Source organism: Lipophrys pholis, assembly GCF_963383615.2.
Source record: "Lipophrys pholis genome assembly, chromosome: 6".
Taxonomy (NCBI): Eukaryota; Metazoa; Chordata; class Actinopteri; order Blenniiformes; family Blenniidae; genus Lipophrys; species Lipophrys pholis.
Genome location: NC_137629.1, coordinates 29703299 through 29730397, shown reverse-complemented (window position 1 = coordinate 29730397; position 27099 = coordinate 29703299). Strand labels below are relative to the sequence as shown.

The 27099-nt window shown below is 41.4% G+C and overlaps 1 protein-coding gene across 1 annotated transcript in view; it reads left to right on the top strand.

The window, feature by feature from the left end:
* Positions 1-27099, top strand: part of drp2 (dystrophin related protein 2) — a 172776-nt gene that overhangs the window by 112356 nt on the left and 33321 nt on the right. The window contains exons 4-10 of the mRNA XM_080466036.1: positions 3243-3399; positions 11211-11331; positions 11914-12025; positions 14787-14943; positions 17679-17825; positions 23416-23494; positions 25731-25791. Coding sequence (XP_080322162.1) covers positions 3243-3399; positions 11211-11331; positions 11914-12025; positions 14787-14943; positions 17679-17825; positions 23416-23494; positions 25731-25791 — 834 coding nt within the window. The remainder of the gene's footprint in view (positions 1-3242; positions 3400-11210; positions 11332-11913; positions 12026-14786; positions 14944-17678; positions 17826-23415; positions 23495-25730; positions 25792-27099) is intronic.

The window sequence follows — 27099 nt, the reverse complement described above, 5'->3', positions numbered from 1 at the left end:
TACAGCACAGCAGTGCTCTGTTTGTCTCACCCTTCGTGTGTCTAATGGAAGCAGCCATGATGTGTGAGTGTGCCGTGAGCTGTGTGTGTTTGTTTGTGCGTATTTTGGTACGACTGTGTGACACTCTGCTGCGTGGTTTGAAGCCTTTTGACGCTTCCCCCTGTAAAAGTGCGAGGGTCATCCTATGATGGATGACTTTGCTGAGACGTATCTGAGGTCCAGGGTTTGCTCTGACTTGAGTCAGAAATCTCTCACCATTCACGCTGAGTGAGTGTGTGTTCGGGTTGTGTATTCACACCTGTTATGGACTGAAAGCCTGTTTGGCTGGGGCCATGGAGAAACAGTTCCTCTCTGATTCAATTACCACAGCGAGCAGAGCTGCAGGGGCAACAGGAGGCCAGGGGACAGCACGGTCCGCTTCACACAGGTTTTCCTGACACGGGGTTGAACAAAGAGGCCTATCAAGTTTGAAATGTGCTCTTACAAGCTTGATTTCACCTTTCCATCTTTTCCTCCTCAAAGTCTCCGAGCTTCGCCCGCAAGCCTTCCTGCAACCGGCATCCCCGAAGTGATACCTAATCCCTCATATGTCACAACTCGTCTGTGCCAAATTCAATTTGGGAGGAAGTCGCCTCGCGGTGCTTTTTCAGTCACTAACGTGGCATTGCTGACGATGGTGTTGTAATGACGTGGCTTCAGAGATAAACGAAACGGCCCGGACCGTTCAACATTTAGCCGTATGGAGGATAGCCTCGTGTTGAGTAACATTTCACGTGTGTGTTTTTCAACCGATGAGATTCTCATAGTGTTGCACTGGCATAGCTGTCATCTGAATGTCAGCCCATTTCCGCCCCTCATCTTCAGTTGCCACCAGTAACACTTAACTTGTAAGCTTCTTGCTTTCGCTCCCACTCATCATCTCTGATGTGACGGTGCTGGCAAAATTGGGACGTGCAGGAATAATGATATTTGAGTGCTGGCTTCTGGTCTGTAATTGAAACACTGGGAAACGCTCACACTGTACCAGCTGTGTCACTGATTCAAGAGCAGCGCCTCTCAGAGATGTCGCTCACACTGATGGCAGGTGGTAAGCAGATAAATTCTCTGTTATTTGTTCCCGGGTTTTTCCGAGCAGACCTGCAGCAGTCACCTCTGACTCTGTGTCTCTCACCTTGTCTTGTGCGTGCCACAGCACACAGCGGGTGTCAGTGATGGACAGGGTGGCGCGTATCTCACTGCTGCAGGTTTGACGCGCTTACTGTGATTGCAGGAATGACGGTTTGGCTCGGACGCCGACCTGCTTTGCATATTTATTGCAAAAGGAAATTGACCATTTATGCTTCAAACTCTTGCATTGCTTCTTCCACGCTTGTCAAAGTCTCCACTCTCGTGTGTCACATATACAGTTTAGAGTGAGGATGCTGGCGGACTTAACAGCAAATTCTTTGTAATTTTGGACACAATTGGTTTGGAAGTAGACTAAAAGAGCTTCTCGTTTCCAGTCTGTCAAAAGTGATTTTGGAGAATGACAAGACAAGTGTTGCTATCATCTCCAAGCTCCATGAGTTGTTTGGAAAATGGGTCTTAAATTGTTTTTGATGGCTACATATGTGATTTGCAGAGAGGAAAACTAGCTACCAGCCAACGGCCAAAGCTGGAACCAAAGCTGCACGAGTGTGTATTTGTTTGATCTTTTTACAAAATTAAATAAAGAGACTATTATCTTATTAATGCAAGTTTTGTTTCATTTTTTCAGTTCATTCTTGAATGATGTTTTCAAACTTTCATGTTTGGTTTTCAATACTGCAGGTGAAAGTGTATATTTATATCCTGACTTAGCCAAATGCATCGTGTGGATCAATGAGAAACATTTTTCTTCCACTTCCAGACAAAACATGTGGAAAGCATTTTAAATCCTGCATTGTTTACATCATTACTTGCAGGTCGTCTTGCCTGTGCAGGCACATTGTTAGATGCCTTGGTGTCTTATTGCAACCTGTGTGACCTCTGAGCACAAGACAAATAAAGCATGAGCCATCTCATTAAAAAAAAACAGGTCCCCAGATCCACTAGAGGTCAAAAACTCTACAGGGTACTTTTAATATGTGCATTATATCCTGATTATGAGTTTGTTCAGGGTTGCTGAAGCGGAAATTTTTCACTCTCCAAAAAGAGCAATACAAAGTCGCTGTGCTGACGTTAGGTGTAGCACGTAGGGCCGGGTCTCACACGATGCATACGGCAGTGGCAAGTAGAAGAAATGTCTTTAATACGCTATGTTTACTCCCAAAATGATTTCGCTAATGATCTTGGCCTCGACTCTGCCTCACGTCACAGGTAGTGTAACGAGATCAGTTTATCAGGAATGTCATGTTTTTGATGTTTGCTTGGGAGCTAATGAGCACCGGTAATTAAAACCAATACACACAAGGAGTTTATTTAGATCCTGAGGTCAATATCGGTTGCCTCATGCACACGGCTCGACAGACTTCCTGAACCGTTGCCACCATGTCATCAGCTGTAGTAATGTGTCGCTAAAATGCAATGATTCATTAATTATCTCTGCACATAATTATCACTACTGCGTTTGTTAATAGACAACAAGGGTAAAATCCAGCACTCAGAGCCCAGAATGACTTGGTGACGTGGGCTTTTTAGCGAGTCACTCGATGTTGGAGGTGTGATCCTCAGGAATGGCAAAGCACCGACTCTCTTTTGAACGCCACAAGGCCAAAATGCGAATTCTCACAATTGTGCTTGGACATAATTTGAACAGTGAGTTTAATCAAAATTGGTCATTTAATTCAAATGAACAATAAAGACGTGCTCTTTGGTATACTGTACCTTTTATGTCTGATTGTCCTGCTGACTATTTACATTTTTGATTATCTTACTTAAATAATTGTTGGATACATCACAGTACCTGCAGGATTTTTTTTAACACTAACCCTAACCCAAACTGCAGTTTTATTTTTACACATCAAGCTTTAACAAAGTTACATGTTGGATAGTGGAACAGCAGCCAAGTATCATTTCCAGCTTTGGTTACTGTTTGTTAAACCAGCTCTTTGTGTGTGTGTGTGTGTGTGTGTGTGTGTGTGTGTGTGTGTGTGTGTGTGTGTGTGTGTGTGTGTGTGTGCGTGCGTGCGTGCGTGCGTGCGTGCGTGCGTGCGTGCGTGCGTGCGTGCGTGCGTGCGTGCGTGCGTGTGTGTGTGTGTGTGTGTGTGTGTGTGTGTTGGCAGGGTGCGGCTCGAGGCCTTCTCCGATAACAGCGGGAAGCTGCAGCTCTCCCTGCAGGAGATCATCGAATGGCTGACAGCCAAGGACGAGGAGCTGTCGGAGCAGCTGCCCATAGGAGGCGACGTTGGAGCCGTGCAGCACCAGAGGGAGTTCCACCAGGTAATCTTATATCGCTACCTTTTCATCTCAAAGGTAACACATTTACCTCAAATCCCACGATCTGCAATGTAATATTTATTCTACACATTTAGATTTATATATACAAGGAGGTACAATACATCATAGACGTCCTCTTTTAGCCTTAAAGCCCTGTATGTGTGTCTGTGTGGCAGTGAAGTGAAGAATGGATCTGGGGCTGTGATCAAGGTCATAAGCTATGATCAGCGCAGTGTGCGTGAAGACTTGGAGTAGAAGGCCAATGATTTTGATGGGAGATTTTTTTTTCAACACTGTTTTTTTCTCCTTCTCCTGCTTGACGACAGTCAGCATGTCTGCTTTTCCTTAATGTTTCTAGAATAGGTTTTTTTTGCAGGAGACAAAGAGCAGCATAGCAAGCTCTATGTTTGCAGATGGCTTTTGTTGGAGATATCACAGGTATTGATCTAAACAGAGTTTATAGTCTAGTCCTGGTCAATATGAGATAGCAGGAACTTTCTCTTAGTTTAGGTGTCATTGATACTATTGATGGAAGCAGCGCTCGCTCGGTGCACTGCAGTGTGCGCCGGGATTGCCACAGAACAGAATAAAGTCAACATGACTTCTTCGAGTAGTAAGTCACTTAGTCACATTTCAAATCTCAATAATCCTGAAAGGAAAGTCATTTTTTATTCTCATCTGATGCGTTATGGCTCCATAGCTCTGTTATGCTCCAAAAAAACATTCTTGTTTGAGTTTATCCTTCCATAACCTTGCTTTGGAAACTCTCTTTCTTTCACATAATGGATTAAATTAATTTATGTACAAACCCTTTTATTTAATCAGATGTCCATTTCGGGATCAAAAGACAGTATCCGTGCTCCAGCTGCTGTTTCATCGATAACTTAATGAAATTAGGAGTTACGGTAGTTTCACTTGACCTGACTGAATTTGGATTTACTTCAAAGCACGAAAATGTTTTTCCGAATGTAAAATGTTTCTCCCTGTTCAACACATGGTTAAGCACTCCTCAACCGGTTCAACAGCAAGCATTACAAACCATTCTATTTGGAGTCTGCATGTTCTCCCTGTGGGTTTCTTCTCCACAAGTTCCGAGACGTCTTTATTAGGTTGATTCGTGCATAGGAATGAATGTGTGTCGCCATTGTCAGCTGGTATTGACTATGGTGGCATCAGATGGCCTCTATAACCCCCAGTTGAATAAAGCACTTCTGCCACAAAGACTTATCAGAATCATAGCTGCTAATTTTATTACAGTTTTAATTTCATTTTGACTTCATACAGCAGCTACAAAGCATTTACAATTAAAATGAGCTCCAAATGGATAAAATGACTTTGGTCTCCTCGTAACCTCTGAATTAATTTAGGCATTAGCTCTTTGTGGACTTTATGCTTCCAGTTGCACATGATAAAGGCCTCAGTTAGTCTTCACAAGGTATAAAATGATAGCATTCAAACCCATTTATCATTTTCTTTGTCATTATTGAAGTTTCAGACATTAAGAGTCTTCAGTGTCTGAGGACCCTTAATGTCCTCAGACACTTGGGACATAAAGGTTCTGAGGACATTAAGGGTCCTTAACATGTTGAGATGTTAACATCTGAGATGTTAAGTGATCCCTGAATGGTTTAGTGATTTGTAGTTTGCTTTTGGAGGGAAAAATTGCAAACAATCTTACTGACGCCGTGACTTTTTATTGATTTGTACGCGTTCGCTTGTGCAATGAATGTTTTCTTTGTCATGCCAAGGACAAAGCAACTGGGATCATAATTTCACCTAAATTACTGGTTGTCAGCTTGCTGTCAAGGAGAGCCAGGAGCGCCAGAGATGGGAGTTCAATTGAAATGTTGTCCATTAACTCTTCCTGTCAGGATTACCAGTGGAGACGTTTTTCTTACACATCTTCGATGAGAGTCACTCGACAGATTCTTTTGTTCAGTTAAACATTAATCATTGGGACAATTTAGACCTTTAACAGCATGTTAAGAATATATTTCACTTCGACAATTGAAGAGCCGATGCAGAGTTTCACACTGCTTCTACCAAATATATAGAAAAATACAATAAAAGAAATGTTGAGGTGGATTTGAAAATTATACATTGAGTCATGCAGCGATACATCAGGAGTAACATGAAGATCTTTACACTTTCATGCTATGTATTATTATAGTTTAGCCGATGTCCTTGGGGATTTGAAACCTCAATAATTTAGGAGCAAGTTGGCCAAACCACCTTGTGCCTGAAACTTTTAAGATTAGTCTCCTTTTGTGAGTCTCCGCTTAAGCACGAATACATGAAGACAAAATGTGTGTATTTGTGGGATTCTGCTTTTTTTAACCACTTGATAGACTTTAATCCTTTTACCGTCTGGTTCCCATGTTCATCCCTCTGTACACATTCAGCTAAATGAGATGGTTTTGTCTGACTGGGTTCTTTAAAGGCTCTGCACACCTGCATGGAGTGCTTTTCTTTTTTTTTTCTGCTGAGGAAAACCTCCAGGATTTCAGTCTGGTTTGTACGGTTAGTCTACCTGAAGACATGCAACATAGCCAACAAGAAAAAGATCTTGAGTTGGTTTGGCCACATGGAGCTGCAGTAATCCAGTCTTTGTGTACGCTTGCTGTTGTCACCCAGGGTCATGAACATTATGTTAAACTAAGATTTCAGATACAAGTGTCCTCATTCTTCCTGATGAAGTGAGATCATTCAGGAGAAGCTCAAAGGAAAAGCTGCCACTACTGTATAGTAAAAAGAGCAAGCTGAGGTGGTTCAGTCATCTGTGTCAGGAAATTCACAGAAGAGGCTGGACCTGCTGGAGAGAAAGTCCAGGGTCTGCCTCGGATCCTCTGGAGAGATTATACCTCTGAGGTGGCCTGCGAGTGGTTCGGTGTCCCATCAGATAAGCTGGATTTGTGGGCTTCTTTTCCTTCCATACTGCCGCCTCGTCCTGCTCCTGCCGAGCGGCAATGAAAAGAGACACATTTCAATGTGACTTTAGTCGATTCCAGAAGAGAAGAGCTCCCTTGTGGTGCTGAAGTGAGTTTGTAAACTTTTGAACCAAATACGACTTCAGTGATTTCTGAAATACAAGGAAGAGTGGAAATCCCTTCTAAGTCGGACTGCTTCAATCTGACAAGCCAGCATAATGCATGGTTGAGAGTTTCAGTGTTACGTCGGGAGCTCCTTGTTGGACCAATCATAAGAAAATAAATGACTTTCCTTTGTACTAATGATACGCACTGGTGGGACAGCCACAGAAACCCCGAGATGTCTTTAAGGAGTAAAGTTTCTGCACTGAAATCTTTTTAATTGACATGTAATTTGGCCCAGAGTGCATAGTGTCGGGGGAGGCTCATGAACTCGTGTGCGTGCGTGCGTGCGTAACAAAATATATATACATAATATAACAAAACAGGAGCCACAACTTACATGAAATCCTTATGAACTTATATAAATATCATTAAATAGAACTGTTTAGAATAAAATTGAAATTCAGCTCATAAAATAAGTATTTCAATTAGGAAGGACTAAACAAAATTAGTTTTTTTATTATGTTTGATTAAAAAATAAAGATTCCATTCTGATCTTGAAAAGTGAATAATGTGACCCACTGTAGACATGCACACGCGCATGCATGCACACACACAACACAGTCGCCCACATTATACACACTTGTAATTGCTTCTGTAACTACAGCACAGCTTCCAGCCTCTTTCCAATTTTCTGTGCTGTCAGTTTGTGCAGTGTGTCTGAAAGGAGACTTGTATTGACAGTGCACCAGGAAATCAGCCCAACATGCATACATGTGGGAAAAAAAAAAAAAAGAAAGTGTTCCACCTCACACTACGCTTCACTTCTGTCTCCTCCAAAGCATCTGTACTTGCTCCTTCTTGGAACACTCTCAACTTTCTCATGTGCCTGTTTTAATCCTTTAACGCTAAAGCTGTTGCTCCCTCTATTTACCTCTCCTCTCCTCTCCTCTCCTCTCCTCTCCTCTCCTCTCCTCTCCTCTCCTCTCCTCTCTTCTCCTCTGCTTCACTCCTCTCCTCTCTTCTCAAATGTCCCATTTTCAGCATGTCTTTATAATCTGTGACGCTTCTGCTTCCCGAGCGCCTGGTCGTTCTAAAACTTTTCCGACAAAGCAAAGAGGGAAATTGTATCCCAGTTTTCTATGGAGAATTAAAGTGTTTTAAAAAATGTGAATTATTGATCTTAAGTGGATTTACTCTGATGTCGCTGTGTGAGCGTAGTTATGCATCTGTGTGTTTTTGTACGTGTGTGCATGTCCATATACTGTGTGCGTGTGTGTGTGTGTGCGTGCGTGCGTGCGTGCGTGCGTGCGTGCGTGCGTGCGTGCGTGCGTGCGTGCGTGCGTGCGTGTGTATATGCACAAGTCTTGGCTCTTGATGCAAAGCATTTCAGGTGGTAATAGAAGGGCTGCGATGCTTTTTTCTTTTTTTGTCAGGGTGGGAGTGAATGGATGTGTGTGTTTGGATGTTGGGGAGAGTGAGTATCTCGGCGGTGGGAGGAATTTTGTGTGTCTGTACCAGCTGCAGAGGAGAAAACAAAATGAAAATTTCTCCTCTCAGTTGTCACAGGCACATTGAGAGGAAGCATTCCAGAGGGAGACGTAAAAGTAAAGCCATCAACATGTTTAGACCATGTCAATGAAGCTATTTCCTCCCCATATGTTTTTTTTTTTTTTTTTGAATGCATAATGTATCTTAATCTGATCTGAAGGCTTCGCTCTTAATGTTCCTTGAACCAAAGATGAAGCCTCTGAGTGTGAAATTTAGCTGGAATTAAAGTTTTAACGTGACAGCTGGCTCAGAGAATCCGTGGCTCAGCTCCTCTTTGGGCAGTAAAGCAGCTAAAGAGAGGATGGAGAGAATAGAGACCTCGCGAGGATGAGAAGAGGGCAAAGGAAAGGAAGTGAGGTTGAGCGGGAAATTCTCCAATTGGAGAAAGAGTGTGAGAGAGCGAGAGGAGGGGGACGGCGAGCTTTCTCCTCTGACTGCTGGGAATCTTATCTCGCGCTGCAGCCCCCTGTTGTTACACACTTTTGCATGTTTGCTCGGTGCTGGCTGGTGTTTGCTGGCGTTTCATTTGGGGGTTTTCTATTTAACTCTGCTCACCGGGCGTTATCAGGCCTCCCGGGCTCTGGTCCTGGACTTTTTAATAGGCACTGAAACACTGTCACTGCCGTGGTTCGCAACGCCGCTAATTCCAGCCAGCACTGTAGATTTTTAGCTGAAATTGTAATCTCTTTATAGCGTAAGAGGATTGAGGAAGCTGGCTTCACCTAAATAAATTACTTTGAAGAGAGGGAATATCCTTGGCATTAATTCTCACACCTGCAGTATGTTTTATACAGAACAAAGATTAGTGTAGAAGAAAGGAGAAGTTTGACACACTGGCTTTCTTCATGCCCCCGGGGACGCTCGGGTTTTCTCCCCAGTGCTGAAGTACAGGGTTATGGTTCATATATATGCTGTGGCTGTGTGTATTTTCTTTCACGCCGAGCTTCTTGTCTTCCATTTGCATACGTAGACAAGTGGAGCATGAATTAATTGGCCCTTCTGCGTTCGGAGGATCGACAACCAGCGCTCCCTCCAGATTTGGTCTCTTACTGTGGCCGACTCTGAGCAGAGCAGACAGCCATGTAATTTGTTGTTCTGCTGCCAGACAAATGGTTTTGTCTGCACATGTGTTCGGTGTATGTATGTCTGTGCATGCGTGCTACGTCTCGGGTCTGACTTCACAAGGCCGTGCTTGATTCAGATCTAACTGAAAGATTTAGGATAGTTGAATTCTTGGCAGGAAAAAGTTGTGTAATGATTGGTGATGTTAAGTCTTTTTTAGTCTTTATTTATAACACATAATATCACAGCATCACAGGGGGATAACATTTTTGAAATAATCTTTGAACTGCTTTTGACTACAGTTTTTAGCCTGAAGACAAAAACAAGGTTAACAAGTGAGACAATTCCCTGGGATTATTAGAATCTGTTATTAAAACATTTGATTCTTTTGAGATAAAATATGTTATCCTTTTCTGCAGGCTTGACAGCAGCTATGAAGTTAACTTATTTAGCCCCCTTAGAATAACATTTGTCAAAATGTGATTTTAAAATTACATTTTAAAATCGCATTTATTAAAATCGCATTTAATGTCACCAAGCATGTCTTGTAGCACACTTTGGTCTGTGGCCTCTCTCCATATAACCACCGTCTCATTCCTTCTCTCATAGACGTAGATAGATTGGTGCGCAGCTCAAGAGCCAAATTACTCTAGAAACACAATGTCATAGCTCCTGAAGGCAGCTCAGTGAAACGTAACCTCTCGATAATTTGCGCCATCACCCTGTTAGCAATGTATTTAATATAAAGGATTTGTCAAAAAAGTAGAAATATTACTGATATGTATTTCTTAAAGACATGTCAAAACCGCCCTAGGTGATTGAAATGAATACATATCTTTTAAAACTGTTACCCAGAGCCATTGCTACCCAGGGGCCAATAGCTCAGGTAATGGAAAGAGATGTCGGCTAATCGCAGATTCAGTTCCTCTATACCTAAATCTACTCGTCAAAGTGCCGACATCTTATTCAGTAAGACATTATACCTCGGGTGGCCTCAATACTTTTGTTGGCAACTTACATAACTGCTCCGTCACCATTAGAGTTTGAGTTTGTGGGTAAATGAGATCAAAAGTGTGAAGCTTTGAGAGTGAAAATTGCCTCTGAAATCCTGATATTTCAAGCATGAGCAGGTACAGTTAACAACTACTTTGGGCCCCAGCAGCTTTTGAACCACCTATTGCATCGTGGGTCTGGTTAGTGAATTGCAAGCGGCCGGTCAGTTACCCAATTGCGGGTTTTGGCAAACTTCAACATGAAAGTCACACTGTGGTAACACGTCACGTCTTTTATCAGCCTCCCCAAAAAATTTTTAAAATCATCACTGCAACATGATAACACAAGTTGTTGTTGTTGTTGTTTTACTCCTGATAGCAGCCTGGACATGTTGTGAAACACTGGACAGCACCAACAAATATGAGCCAAGTCATGTCAGGTTTATTTCTACAGCCTCAAAATAGAAGTTAGCCTGAGGGGCTTTGCACAACATATGTTTCCACAATACATAAAAACAAAACTCCTTCAGAGAGTCGTATTATAAGTATGAAGATATACATTTCTTTTTATTTTACGACAGATAAACTAATATTGTTAGTCCTTCATGTTGTGATGACGGCCATTTATGTTTTCTCCTTTTTGTAGATTCTTTGAGAAATCACTGAATATACTTACACTTGCCAGCCCACTTCCATGTTTATTTTCTGTTCTTTGAGGGCAGTTGGTAGTTAATGAACTCAGAAGTGTTTGATATAAGTTGATTAGTGCCGTTTCAATTCCCAGTTGGCCGTGTCTGAATGTTCTCATCATCAAATAATGTTGAGATTGTTTTATCAATTCTTTGAAAACACTGTTTAGTGTAAACTGTGAAAGAGGATAATCAAAATTTTCCCCGAGGGCTTGCTATAAAGCAGCAGATATGAAGAAATTCAAAACCCAATGAAATTCAATTTGCAGTAATATAATGGATGCTTGAATCGGCCCATGATTGCAATTTTTCGATATGCATTACACGTTATTTGATGGGAATTGTTGTCTATTAAAATGTTATTTTTGAACAATTAGTTATAGCACTGCTCAGTACATCTCATGCAACTCGCCCCACAAACTTCTTTGCACCCCTTGGAGGAATTTAAATTCGGCGGCGTCGTTTATTCCTAACTCTCCGTCTCCCTGCAGGCGTTCATGGAGGATGTCAAGTCTCGCGGGCCCTTCATCTACTCCGTCTTGGAGTCCGCCCAGGCCTTTCTGGCTCAGCACCCCTTCCAGGAGCCAGAGGAGACCCTGACTGATGGAAAAGGTCTGCTCCCTCCAAACTCTGTGCCAACTGCTGCGCCAGCCGAAATGTCATATTCACAACCCCCCCCCTCAGCAGAACCCCAGAGTTTCATTTGGTGGAAACCATGCAGGTGAAATCTTCCATTAGTGGTTATTAGCAGTGATCCGTCCTCCTGTGCCACACTGAGTTAAGGGGAAAGTATCCGGATCGGGACCAATTAGGTCCAGTTCAGCGGCTCTCCGGTACCATCTGCTTAGATCAATATTACCCCCTGATTGTCTGTTTCTCCACCTTCACGTTCTCTTTGTGATGTTTGGCTCTCAGTTCCGGGTGCTCACCGGGGAAATACTGAAGCAATCTACCTCACTGTGCTCTCAAACTTGTTTCCCCCCCCACCACCACCACCACCACCACCATCTCTTTCCCTCTTCCCCTTCATTGTGTTCCGGTACACCATCCTTCTCAAACAATGGTTCTGTTCTCGAGTGAAGTCTAACCCCCTGCTCTTCTTTTCACTGTTATTTATTTATTTATTTTTGTCTTCTTTCCACTTTAATGTTTGTGCACTGCTTGGCCCTCTCTGACCTCTCCCACGCTCCACAGAGGTGTCTCCTCGCCGGCGGATCTTGAACGTGAGCCGCTCGGTATGGAAACAGGCGAATGTGACGAGCGACCTGTGGGAGAAACTGACGGCCCGCTGTGTGGACCGCCACAGGTCAGACCCCCCCCCCCCCCCCCCCCCCACTCTTTTTTTTCTTTTCAAAGCAACCCGTGAAGATTAGGTGTGGCTTCTGAATGAAAAAAAAATCCTTTCAAGTTTAGTCCGCCACATTTCAAGGAAAAATATACTGTAATGCTCTTATCTGACATCTTGTCGCATTTTTCAGATATGTATGACTTGTTATAGGATTCACCAAAGATACGTTCACACTTTGAACTTGCTGTTATTTGAATAATTAATTGCGGCCCCAAGAGATCAGCGCAAGATTAGAAGACTACAAATTAATGCAGACGAACTTTTTTTTTTTTTTGTGTGTTTTCTTCAAATCGGCTCCATTAATCCTCTCTCAAACCCACAGATTTATCTTCACAGCATACAACAGTAAAAGGTTGCACATAAATCAAGGCCCACATAGTAAAAAAAATTACAATATCAAACTTGATAAAATGCCACTCACATAAGTAATTTTTCCTTCAGAAGGACTGATTTGATACTGATGATTTCTCTAAGAAGCTCATCAAGGATTTCTCTTTTGGGATTTTGTACTCTGGTAGTAGTAGCTCATAAATAAATAAATACATATGCCTGAATTTAACGATGTCATAAATATGGAAAAATGAAAAAAATAAAGAGTCTTCAACCCTTTTTTGTTTCAAATGTATATCTATTTTAATAATTTTTTCTATCTTCATTACCCGTCCTTAGTATTAATACTCGTGTTATGCAACTTGCTGATAATTAGTGATTTAATACAATTATTAGGTATTTATTCAGAAATTAGCTGCGTTACCTTACGAGTTACAACAATTAAATGGCCACATGGGAAACACTTGAATTAATTCCCTCAGGCAGGTCTGTCATATTGGCGTGCACACAGCTGTATTATTGCAGCGTTGTTGTGGCACATTAGCCGAGATGACAGCACTGCGTGGGTCAGTCCAATTAGTGATTCACTCATTAGGTTGAGCTGAATCAAGTTAGTCGTAGGAAGATGTCCTATAATCTACATGCAATCTGTTCTTCAAAGAAATGGATGTATGAACTAATTACTCTGAGAAGAAACGGCATTAGAGAAGCAAAGACACACTACAGGCATGCAGAACGCCGCAGACATCTCCAATAATGCTTCACAGACACTGTAGACAATTAAAGCGGAACCTGTTGTCAGACAACTTGCATGTTATTTTCAGGATGACAGAGTTTGTTCAGGATTGATTCGGAACTCCTTCCACAAGCAGGAGTTTAGTGAATTATTTGGATGCTGCTGGTGTTCAAACTGTTGGATGGATGAGCAGGATGGAGGGAGACAGCAGCTCCAACAACGGCACGGGAAGCAACATGAAAACAGCTCTTTCACTTCACCGTGTCGCTCTCTCCCTTACCGCAAAAGTAGAAGTGTTACAGTGGTATTCAGTTATTCACACAGCAGGTGTTTGTTTTGATCCGTAGCAGCCGTACATCTCACATATTAAAGTTTCTATCACCTGGCAGACAGCAGGATGAAGCTGCTGAATACTAGTTACAGTTACTTTACTAGTTCTTGGACAAAAAAAAAAAAAAATGGTTACTTGAAAAAGTTGCTCCTGTAAGTGTCTTAAGATGTCTTAATGGTGTGCAGTTAGTTAGTTTGTGATAAATGATCTGAGCTGTCTGCACCATGCGAGTCAAACATCACTAGGTGCAGTTGGGCGTTATGTCAGTTAGCTGGAAGTCAAAGTTGGTGCACATATCTTTTGTTCTTTGCTTTAGTCAATAAGTCATTAATAAAGTTGTCATCTCTGCAGGATTTTCACCTCTCATGCTGTCATGAGTGGGATACAATCAGTGTTGCCAACTTAGCAATTTTGGCACTATGTTTAAAGAGTTTCACACTCTCTTACGACAAGTGTAGTAATTAGTGACGGGTGAATCAACTTTTTGTTGTGTTAATTGAGAATTTTGTTAGAGCTGCTGCAGTCAAAAAATGTCCACTAATGAATCATATTGCATCAAAATGAATCAAATTGTGGAGATATAATTGCTGCTAAGTCACTTTTTTGTCTCTTCCACCTCTTTCACAACCATTATTGCACTTTTGCACAGCGTCCATAACGATTACATACGCCTGGTCAATTATGCAAATGATGTGATTGAGTCATTTAGTGACTTTTAAGACAGCCAACTGCTACTTACTGACTGAAGATTTGGCTCCGCTGGAAATCATTTTCAGTAATCTTGCTAAACTTGGCGCAACACTTAGATTCTCGAGGTAATTTAGAGCAAAAATAGGCAGCGACAGAGCAGGCAAGATAAACTGCCGCCATGCACACAGCAGCAGGCAGCTCCTGAAGATATGATAATACGGGATGATCTTTATTTAAGAGCTGCAAATGTTTCGGTTCAAGCGGGTTAAGCATGGTTAATGCTAAACCTACTAGCCTCTGAGGGAACAGGACAGTCAGTCACTTGCCATCTGTTTTCGCCTACAAAAAAGTTTGATTGCCGAAAAAACACTTTAGTACTTTTTGATGCGTCTGAAATTTGACAATAGTAATCAGTCGGTTCCACAGTACTGTAGAAAGTTGTAATATTGTGTTATTTCATAGTGGAAAACATTAATTACAGAAATAAGGTATTTATACTAATAATGAACAATAGCAATTGTGAACTGACGACTTAAAACAGAACATCTTGTAGCTTTCGATAAACTGGGACTTTTGCTCACATTTGCCACCAGATTTAAATGGCAGGTAACGCCAATGAATTGCATTTCCAGACACATGGAGAGGACGTTGGAGCGTCTTCTTCAGATCCAAGCAGCCATGGATGAGCTTGCGGGGGCCCTGGAGCAGGCGGAGGGCGTGAGGGACGCCTGGGAGCCGGTGGGAGACCTCTTCATCGACTCTCTGCAGGACCACATAGACGCGACCAAGGTAGAGACACACACATCACACTGCGGTGCACGCACTCTCATTCTGTCTGTTTATTCTCTTTATCTCAGGCGCACAGATGTCCGTATGCAGACATGTCAACATGAAACTTGATATAAATTGCTTTACCTTTGGAATAACCTAATTGTCTCCTCCGAGCAGCCTGTTATTGCAATTTTTTATTTATTTACTTTTATCACAAAAACACAGCAATGCTATGTTACTCGTGCGCAGCTGCGATCTCTATCGGGCTGTTTTTGCTTTAAAGTGCCTGTTTTGGTTGCTGGTGTACACCTGCCTGTCGGAGTGGCTGTGATCTGACGGATGATGACAAGGACGTAACGCTTCAGAATGACGCGACGAGATGGCAGAGGTTACAATCCTCCGCTGAATAGATGTTGTTGAACAAATGGCGGGTCATTGGTTTCGTCATTATGGAGTGCCGAGCGCCGCCACCGCCGCCGCTCCCTGTAATTGTATGACAGCATTCATTACACCAGTGATGCCACGTCACCATAATCATATCACTGTTTGGGCTCCGTTCTGTCACAAGTGTCACATGTTCCGCTCATTCTTGAAGGCGGTCTTGTCAGTTGGCCTTATATGTGCTCCAACAGTCACTCTGGTACGCTTAACCACTGATGTGCACACAGAAGCTGACATGTGGAATCACAATGAAAAACCCACATAAGGCATTATTATTTTTATGTGCAGCGGCAACTAATTACTACTTTCTACATCAATTAGTGGATGAATCCCTCGGTATGAAAGCATTAATGAATGATCAAAGTGCGGGTCACAATGTTTTGATTCTGATAGATGTTTTACACATACAAGAGAAAAGCAGTGAACAAATACACAACAAATCCTGTGATAAGTTTTCTTTTCTTTTATCTTTTATGTTTATGCCCTTTGTGGAGATTCTATCAATGTGGGAGGACAACAATCAAGAGGGACTGTTGAGGTGTCCAGACCTCATAAACAAAACTCATTGATAAAGGAAAACAAATACAGATTCTCAAATGTAATCAAGTAAAAAGGTTAAAATAATTTGAACGTTGTTTGTCAGTAATGCCACAGTTCTTAATATTTGATCACAATTGTGGAGAAGCTGAGAGTAAGAGGCGATCAGTGATCAATCAGTGATCACTATCCCTGTCAATATTAAATATTAAGATTTAAAGACAGACTTCTATGTTTTCCTATTAATCACACCGATTCTAAAGGACAAGCTTAATCATGAACGACAGATTATGTTTGAACGTGTTGTCACAAGTTTGAATCAGAAACTAGATTATTTTATAGGTTAAAATAATCAAAAGCATTAAAAACAATCAAAAGCATATATTGTGTATTAAACAAATAATTTAAAGTTTTGATTGTTGAAACGGAGATAGAGATTTCTGGCATTCAACTACTACTGATACCTGATCTCTGTTAAATTCATTCATTTTTTGCAGTTTCAGTATGGAGGACTGCTTCCGTCAGTCCATAGTTCTGATTCACACTCAGACCTAAAGAAGAGACAGTACAGACAAATGTAGGAACTGAAAGTAAGAAGTCAACAGGAAATAAAACAAGTAAAGTACAGTTACTGTAAAATCTACCTAACTCCAGTAATAAATGACAATGTCTTGGCTTGTTTTTACTTCTGTACCCATGATTGTTGTTTGAGCTTTCTAATGGTTGTTTTTGTTGCCTGGCTGCGTTGGCGTCGTTTACTGTAGCCAGCAGAACATTTTGTGAATTTCACATCATTGCACTGTGGAAAAACTGTTGGGTGTTTATTCTTTTTGGCTTTTTAAATAATTCCAGCTATATTTGGTCATTCATCACAGCGATCCCGATGCTTTGATTTGACTTAATTTCAGCGCATTTTTGTTTTAATTACAGTTTAATGGGCTCAAGTGAATTGTTTTTAAATGAACATTAATCCCGGTGTTGAGACTTTGCTTCTTGTTATTTTGTTCACTTCTCTACTTTAGACTGTGTACATATAACATTTATTTAAGTATTGATAGTATATTTTTAGAATAACATAAGAAGTAGACTAAAATGTTTTACAAGACCAGATTTGTGATGATTATGATGATATGTTGATTAATGTATCCAACAATAAATGTGTAGGACATATATAGGCTAGCATGGTAATATAGAAGATACTGAATATGTTTTCAAGCCAGACGTGAAAAGAAAACTACTACGTCATGATACGATCGCAACTTTTTTATTTCAAGTGTTATTTTGTGGCTGGTAAGAAGAAATCATCTGTTTTCACACTCAACATAACTTCAACTGAACACATAAACCTAACCGTGCGAAATGATCATCTTAATTGATATTTACTTAATATACAAGTAAGACAAATGCATCGGTAAATAAACACCCACACTTTTACATTCAATTATTACAGGGTACCTGTGTTTATTTTTCTGGTTTGAGATGATTTACAGATGTAATTTACCATGAGTGGTTTCGGTGACCTCGGTTTTACATTGCATCTTTTATATTTTTAGATGTGTACACAGTGGCTGCCGCAAAGTTACCGTAACAGCTGAAAGCTATATTGAATCAAGTTTAAATTGATTTCTCTCTTATTTTATTTTACTTGAGTTGAGTTGATATTTCTGGACTGCCCTCTCACTTCATCTGGCCTATTCTATTTTTATTCTATTTTGCCTTTAATGTATTTTCTTCATCTTTTCCGTCCACCTCCCCTCCCGCCCGTTCTGCTGCAGTTATTCAAGGAGGAGCTGACCCAGGTGAAGGAGGGGGTGAAGCACGTCAACGATCTTGCCCACCAGCTGGCGATCTCTGATGTCCATTTGTCGATGGAGAACGCACGCGCCCTAGAGCATCTCAACAGCAGATGGAAAGTGCTTCAGGTAGACATTGCTGCGGGGCCCATGCTGCATATTTGACATTGTCAGCAGCTGCAGTCAGATTCAAGGAGGGCATCGGAGAGCGATTCTGTGTGTGTTATGTGAGCATTATGGCGCTCGCCCCTCTGACTTCTGACTGTTTTATTTTTTTAACTCACATCTTTCTGAACTCATTAAGGACAATGATGTGATTTCACAGGTGAGCAAAGGGTCAGGTGTCTGTTGAGAGGGTTTGATGGCAGTCAGGAGGAGAGTCGGAGGGTAGATCAATACGTTGATCCAGCAATTATGTCCTCTCAGTTAACTCACAGGGAGTATTAAAGGTTCAAACATTTATAGTTTGAACCAGGATATGCCCTGATTGTCTGCCCGGCCCTGGAATGCACCTCAGAGTAAAGACATTTATTATCTCTTTATGTCTTTTACCAGTGGTTTTTAAACTGCGGGTCTCTTTTGGTGGACAGATTTTTTTTCAGTTGGAGACAGTTGGACAATAGACTAGGCTGCATTGTATACAAAATAAAAATGGTGGTTGTGTGTGGTTTGGGTATGTTCAGTGGGTATTTGCAGGTCGAAATCAGTGGTGAATTTGGCAGCGTGGGACTTAGTTTGACTATTATTTAGCTAATTATTTGGGTGGGTTTGCAGTATGGAAAACTATCAACATATTATATAGTTTATCATAGTGAGTTGATTTTTACTTCATATCAAAAATAATGTAGCTCGTGACTCATGCTTTCAACAAAAAGATGAAGGCTGCACATCAGCTAAAGAACAATTGGGTTTTTGAGGAAACAAAAAAGATCTGTGTTTTAGTCAGAAAACTGTGAAATCTGGGCCGAGGCATGTAGTACTGCTGAAAAGCGACAGATTTCATCAGCCCCATATATATATATACTGTATATATACACATACATACATACATCCATACATTGTGTTGAACAGCCTATAATTAACAGTCAGACTATATTTCTAGTCAGACCAAAGTCTTGAGAAAGAACTTATTTAAGCTTTTTCAGCTGAACACGTGTTTCCCAAAAGCATGGAACTTTAAGATTTTAAGACACTAATAATGATGCTTTTATCCTCCTCAGTGGTACGATAAGAGTGTCTTGAGAGACCAAGAGGGAAATTCAAAACAAAAGTTTGGAGTTTTTTTTGGAATGTGTGTGTTTGTTGAGTTTCAAACAATTATTAACACTGATGTGCTTTTTGAGGTGACGTTAGATTGTAACCTGATGCAGCTCAGTAGAAATGCTTTCAAATCTTGAAGTGTTAAGAGTTTGTTTTTATCGATTAACTAAGTGCAAAGTGAAAAAAAACAAAGCAAAATCTAAATCCGATAATTACTCAGTGTGACCATGCGTTGCCTTTCAAAGAGCTTTTTGACTTTTTGGCTTTTAACATTAGAAAATCAGAACGTAAAGCTTTGTTTCATGTCGATGATGTGTAGAATTATGGAACGGATGACACAGTAAAGGATCGGTTAGGACAGAAAAATAACTTTCAGGTTTCATTCTGTGTTTTTACTGTATGGGGTTTGCATGTTCCACTGAGGCCTTGTTGGGTTTTCTCCCCCCATCCAAAGACAATTTTTGTCCTGTTAATTGTCTATTCTGAATTTCCCGTAGGTGTGGACTTGTGATTGTATCTCTACGGACAGAAGGGCTGTCCTGCTTGTTTGTTGCCCAAAGTTAGCTGAGATTGGCTCCAGCTCCTTGTGACCTTAACTCTGATGTACTGGAAGATGGATGATGCATAGGCTGTTTTCTTTAAAGTCCTCCCGCAGGTATAAAAGGATGGATGGTTGTTGTTTTCCACACACTATACAGGTCGTTTGTTTTGGGTTTAATGTGACTTTAAGACCAAAGCCTGCCTTGAGCAGCCGCAAAACCCTAACATGTTTTTTTGGGGTTTTTTTTAAACTGCTTATTAGGGTTCATTTTCATGCACAACATTTTGTTTTGTTTGACTCATATACAGCAGCAACCATTTGCATTTAAATGCATGGCACGGCATCATCCTTCTGCCCCAGACAGCTGACATTAACAAGCTGGTAATGGAATGCATATGCATTCTCTTGATGTCTTATGTGTCAAAATTGAAGAACATTTGTTAAAAAAGACGTAGAAAAAAAAAAAACTTTAAACTTTCAAGATTAATTGGAACTGGTAAATGACTACTTGACTGTTATACTCAGGCAACATGAACTGGAGGTTTAAAGAGAGACATACACTCGTAAAGCACATTTTATAGGAAGTTTTCTTGGCACATTTGAGTCCCTTAATACCGATCAATCATCCTCTGAAATGACGGGCTAAATGAGTACGACCAGAGTTTATCGTCTTCTCACTGCCCCTTCCAGCATGACAATGCACCGAATGTCACGATTTAATTTCATCAACCCGATAATGAGATGACGGCTCCTCCCAGTCATCCCATGTGAAATTAAAACTGGGATGTTGTAAACTCGGTGATTACATGAATACGCAGCTGTGTGAAGAAATGTAATGCAGGTTTTTCTGCAAGGACCAAAATCTGCAGGTGGCTTTCATGACACTGACAACAGAAACTCTTTAGAGTAAAGACAAGGCCCTCCCACTGTCTTTATAGTTTGTCTAATGAATTACCCTGTGAGTATACAGTCGGCCTTTTTATACAAATGAATGATGAATGAATGAATTACATTGAATGAATCAACGCTTCAACCCACACACTTAACTGAAGGACATTTTTTCCAATTAATTCAAGGCACTTACTCTTAAAGCCTTTTAGAAATGTTTAAGAATAAAGTGCCTCAGACTCATTGACCTGAGCTCTCCTCAATGCTCAGCCGAATGTATGGATGCATTATCTGCCAAGCGTTACTGGAGCTGCAGTGCTTTTCAGACCCAGACTGTGACGGCCATCAGCGACATGGCAGTGCTCCCGCAAGCACAACAGAAACCACTCAGCCTTCAGCGCTCTCATGTGAAAATGTACCGTTCCCATTAGATAACCTTCATGGCACCTTCTCCCGCTGCCTGACATGATGCTTTAATTGCCACTCCAGCCTTGCCTCAGCTCGGCCTGTATTCTGCTCCAAACACGACGATTTCAGTGTCACTTGAACAATTCTTAGAAATGAATGTCCAACCACCCGCTTTGTACACTTGCTGCACCCTGACTCTTTACGGCTTTAATATCACCTCCGTGGCTCTGAAATGGTCCAAACTGGTGCAATTCATGAAGTGACCAGAAACATTTACCGTTCCCCACACTGACTGAAGCAAATAAAGGCTAGTTCTTGAGCTTTTCTCCCCAAGTTGATCCAGGAATACTCCTGCTTCCTCTTACAATCCAGAGGTAAACATGCAATTTGGTGACTTTATTCAGTGTATCGATAAATCAATGCAGAGGTCATGTGTTAAAGTGTACAACTCTGTCTTTGTATATCTGTCTGTCTTTGTGTATTTGTCTTGTCAATAGGCTCCCCGGCGTGTGAGGTTTATTTCTGGCTGAGCTGATCCATTTTTAGGGCAGCCATTTGTCTTGGCTGATCAAGTCTAAGTGGTCTCTGCTTGAAAACCTGCAAAGTACTTTGTCTGGTGCAGATGCAGCTATTATAACTTTTTTTTATTTTCCCCTGCAAATGCGTAGGCTGGACTGAACTTGCATACAAATTGGAACATCTGTCAGTCTTAATTTCTACTTATCAGTTGCCCACCGTCCTTCTGTTATAATTAATAAATCTGAAAGTACTTTCTTTCTGTTATAGGGGTTAGGACACCCTGTGAATTTGCAGTGATTGCTAAAATCTTTCGATCTGAACTTCCTGCTGTGCCTACTATTTTTTTTCTATTTCTTTTCGTCCCTCCTTTATCTTTTCTGACGTCCCATCAACTCCTACTCATGTCAACCTCCCTCACCTGATCATGTCTCTTTGTTGATTGACACTCTCCCTCCAGTATTGAATTTGTGTGCTGGGTGTTCATCTTTGCCAGCTCGTCTTTGGGTTTTGTTCAAACACGCCAGCTGCCCGATTTAGTTACTGACTTTATTCAGAACACAAAGCCGGTCTAGTACTTTGCGTCTCTTGCTTTACCTTGTTATGAAGCTACTACTTGTTTGCTTTGTAGATAAAAGTTGTAAAGTACATTTTCTGTTATATTTGGTTGTCAAACCTGAATTTGGGAGGTTCTATTAGATTGAAATCATTCTACTGTCAGGTTTCACTAAGATAATACTCTATTGCAACAAAAGTTACAGCATTATGCTGATGAAAGCAGACACTAGGTGGTCTGTCCTCTGGCCTTTGATTCAGGAGTCTGTAGAATATCTTAAGACTTTTAATATGCAGCAGATATTCATCTCCCAGATCTGTGATTCTTCACAGACTTTTCCAGTTATATCACTGGAGTAAAAAGTGGCGCATCAAGACACAGGTGTTGGGGGGGATCATATCAGCCTCCTTTGAGCCGCCTTTGCTCACGACCGGCTCAATCTGCCGTGTCTTCTTTTCAATTTTATTAATTTCAATGCAATGAGATGCACAGACGTGGCAGCTTGACAAGAAATAAGAAACCAGGATGGAGATACCTTTTCCTTTGCCTCCCTCTCTGTGTCCCACTTCTCTCTTAATTAAAAGTGGTGAACGCTAAATCCCCTCAACATCCTGTGCCCTGTTGATTTTGGCTGTTCCGTCGAGAGCGAAATTGTATTTCTAAATTTGATTTGCTAATATTTGTCGATCATGGATAATTTAGTCATTTGTCTTCCTTATGGCAGCCCAAATTGCCTGTACAACAAATAGATTGTACAACAAAACACAGTTGGCAGCAACATCTCCACGGCACATTGACAATGCTCTATATTGGTCTCAGCCGATTTAAATCACCCTTCAGCTCCAGATTGCTATTATTTTTCATGTTCTGCTGAGGGTGCTACGATGTGTGTACACTGAGAAATGCGCACTTAAAATATTGAACTTTAACACATTATCATGCACATTATGATACACTGCCTCCGCTCCTCGGCGATGTCTAAGTCGCTGTCACTCTACCCCTGTGTCTATTTGTCTCGGTCTCTACCCCACAGCGAGTGGATTTACCTCTCATTGTTTTGAGGACACACTTCAACATCCATCCAATGGTTTATGTGCCAAATCCAATCCATTTCAAATAAAAACGGGATTAGATACACTAAATCCCATTTAGTTGGAAACATAACTGTTGTAAAATGTTTTTATAAAGGCGGTGCACAAACTTGGTTTCGTCACAACACGTGAGATTGCAGCCTTCCCTCTGCTCCACACACTGACACCACAAATCACGAGCTGCTGTCCTCATTTCTGCGAAAATATTTTTCTTTTTCTTTTTTGTAATCTCTGTCTTCTTTTTCTACCTGCTGCTCTTCAAAGGCTTTCAAAGTCCTTTAAGCAGGGCAGCATAGGGGGGGAAAAAAAGCATAATTTACATTCTGCAGTTAACTAATGGAGCAGATGCAGGTGGTCTGTGTGTGCTCATTTCTATTGTGGGGGGTTTCTTTTGGGGAGTGACAAACAGCATGGTTCCCTTTGATTTACCTTTGCGCGTGTGTTTGTGTGTATCCTCAGGGTTCGATAGAAGAGCGGCTGAAGCAGCTCCAAGATGCACATAGAGATTTTGGCCCTGGATCGCAGCACTTCCTCTCAAGTAAGAGCCCTCTTCTGCTGTTTGAGACGGTGTCTTGGCACAGCATGGTACAGGCTGGTGCAACATGCGGCAGCAACTTCAAAGTGTGCATGTGTGAGGGGTTCTTTTCAGTACTGTTGTGGGGACCGTAACCTGTGAACACGCTCACATTGTGAGGGCTCCTCCTCCTTGTGGTGACCACAAACCCAAGTCTAGTAAACTTTTTGGCGAAGACTTTTAGTTTAGGATCGTGGCAGTGGCTGTTACATTTGAGTTTCGTATAAATCTGCAAAGTTATGAGCATAAGTCAATTTTGTTTATAGAAAAACATCAGGTATATACAGTATATGTGTGTTTAAAGTAGCTAATCTTTTTCTTGTTCCTCTACACAAGTGAGGACACATAATTGCACACACTTACCTGAGGGATCTTATGTCACTGTGAGGAAAAAGAAATTCAGATCGCTAAAACAAGCACCGTACGACTTGGGTGAGGACTTGCTCCAAAGTTAGTTACAGTTTGAGATATGTTATTGTTCTTATGATTATTTGTACAGCAAATGTAAAGGAAATGGTTTAACTTCTTTATCACATTCTGACGGTTTCCTGGCAGTCTAACTGTGCTTTACACTGTTTTTGTCATATTACACAGAAGATATGACATACACAATCATACGTAAATACAACATCATGATATAGGAACGCAATCCACTCCACAACACAGGCCACATAGTTGCAGCAGAAGGGACACAGAAACACTTTTGTGGGTGTGCGTGCAAAGTGATGATGTAGCTGTACCGCAGTTTAGTGGTACTACGACTTTAAATTGTTGTGTGCATGTGTGCGGGGTAGTGTGTCGCATCGTGTGGGTTAGAGGAGGAGCTGGCAGGCGTTGCTCATCTGTCTTCATCATCTCCAGCGCAGCGCGGTGATGGGCATCCCCGGTGAGGTTCATCACAACAGCCCTCGCTCTCATTTGAGCAGAGAAACATATTTGTGAATTCTGTCTCTTCTTTTACCTGCTGCTCTTCAAAGGCCACAGAGAGGTAGCAGGGGGCCAGAGATGTGATTCACTTTGCTTAGTTTTAAACTGATGAGGTGAAAAAGCTGCTTGTTGCGGCGCCCACCACGCGGGCGACTCTGAAGTGGTGGCGTGCACTTGTGTGTCTCCAGTGTCCTCACCAGCCCCGTCCAGATTTACTGCTGTCACGCTGGATCAGCGATGGCACACTGGGGCTTATATTGCACTGCACCACTCCCAGCTCAGCCCACTGTGCCCTGCAGAAACGTCTGGTCGACGTCTGTGTGTGTTGCTTATGCACCAGCATGCGTGGAGTTCAGCGGGTTATTACGCATATGGAATGGTGAAAATGATGCTTATGTGTGATTATAGATTTACGCTTCAGTGGAATGTAACAGATTAGAATTTAATCTTGTAGCCAACAAAGTTGACGTCTAAGTTTCCATTTTTCATTGTATTCATTAGTGGATCAAGGAGAGGCTTTTGTACTTTTAAAATAAAATATTTCATTTTATATTGTAGAAGTTAGAAAATAATTAAATAAGAAAAAGAAGGTTTTTCGAAAGCAGTTCTGCAAAGTGAGGCTTAAGATAAAACATTGCATTGATGTATATATGTATGTTAAAATGCAAAGACATATTAGACTGACAAATTATTATATATTACTATATTAGTAACTTTCTGTTTTGATAAGAGAGTTATTGTAATTTTACTTAACATGTCTGCGTTGTGTCAAATCACAATTTTATCATTTACCTTTATTGATACAGATAGTTCCATTTAGACCGTCTAATTTACATGAGAGAAATGTTTTGGACAGCAGACAGCGTGTGTGTGTACATTTGCACGTAGATCATTGCATCTCTGCGTTGTTGGTTACGGTCTGCATCTTGCCTCTCGTGGTGCAGCCTGTCCTCTTTCATCCTGAGCTGAAACCCCCAGTGGTTCAGCTCGGAGACCGGCTACAATGAGGCAGTCCCCCAGTCTGGCCGACTCCTCTCACGCCCGTATTCTATTAGATTGTGCCAAACGAACCAACACTCTGTGGAAACCCCACACAATAGAGTTGTCTCTTTGGCTTTGCTACATCTGTTGTACGGCGTAGCGGCTCTGTTATACGGCGGTCTGAATGGACGCGCTGTCTGGACACGCTGTCTGGGACAGTGGGTACAATGGCTTTTCATGCATGACATGCCTATTCCAAAATTGATTTTCGAATCCCTCTGTGTTCGCACAGGTTCAGTGCAGATACCATGGGAGCGTGCCATCTCCCCAAACAAAGTGCCCTACTACATCAAGTAAGTGTACCTTCAGGGTGAGCCTCTGCATTGGAAGAATGCATTCATTTTTTATCACTGCAGGTTAAGTGTCTGGATGAAAGTGGATGTAATGTATTATTTTGGTGACATATTGACATAACTGAAGCTGTGTAAGACACAAAGCTTTTTTTTTTTAATCTTTTGTGCAAGGTGTTAACTCCCGCAGTGCATTTTATTGTGAGTTTCTGAATAGATGCCGTCTGAGACTTTGTATTGATCTTCAGAGAAGAGAGAAACAAAGCCTCACTTGTAGAATCTTGTTCTTTGTGAGATTAAGTTATTTTACCAATCAGTCGTGGCTGATGTCTCGACTCCAACTAGGTCAGTTTCAGTCAACGTGAAAGCTGCACAAGCAAATCGCTTGATGCTTGTCATGTAGATCACAGGAAGGATTTTCCATCGGCTCACATTTACCGCCTTCTAATTGAGCTGCAGCCATGTCCACCGCCCACTCTTGTCATCATGTCTGTTGGCACAGAAATCAGATGCCTTGTTCTTTCAAGTGTAAAATATGGCCATCAATGACTCAAGCGCAGAGTCTTTTATTAATCAATAAAAAAGTCAGAGATGTGGGCAGCGTCATGCTCTCCGAGGAAAAAACACCTTCAACTGCAAGACTGCAAAATTGTTGCATTTAGTCATTCAGAATAAATCCACCTGAGAATAATCATATGGAGAAATAACTGGCTTGTCAGAATCATTGTGATAGCCGTGTGGCTTTAATACAAACCAATCTGTTTGTTCTCCAAATGTTTGTTAATGAGCAAATACGTAACGATTGAGGGAGAAACTATTAAGCGATCACGGTCTGGCCCGAGCAATCTGGCCATTTACCCCATCAATAGCATTTACCTTTGGAGCTCCCGTTTTTTTCAGAGAAAAAAGAGTGTTGTTTGTTTTTTTGTAGTCTTGTAGTGGTTCAAGCATTTATACAGTATCTACTTTATACGTCTTTTGCAACACAGCCTCGTGGGCCTTGTGTTTGACTGGTGCTCAGTTCTTAATAGGACATTTTACGATTCCAGTGAGGGTGGGAGTAGTATCTATGTTGCTCTCGTCTGTGAATCAATCAATGAGCAGGTAAAACCAAGAGTACTTCTGGATCCAGGTGTGCCTCTTGCATTGGAGTCCCATTTATTCTGCTGTGCTTGTCCTTTTCCTTTTTCATTGGATCTATTATCATAGATAGTCCATTTTCTGAATGCTCCTACCGAGCTTGTCGAAGAGGGAGGTGGTGCTCTAAATTTATATTTCTGGTGTGTACTGGAGCTGGAATTCATGTAGCAC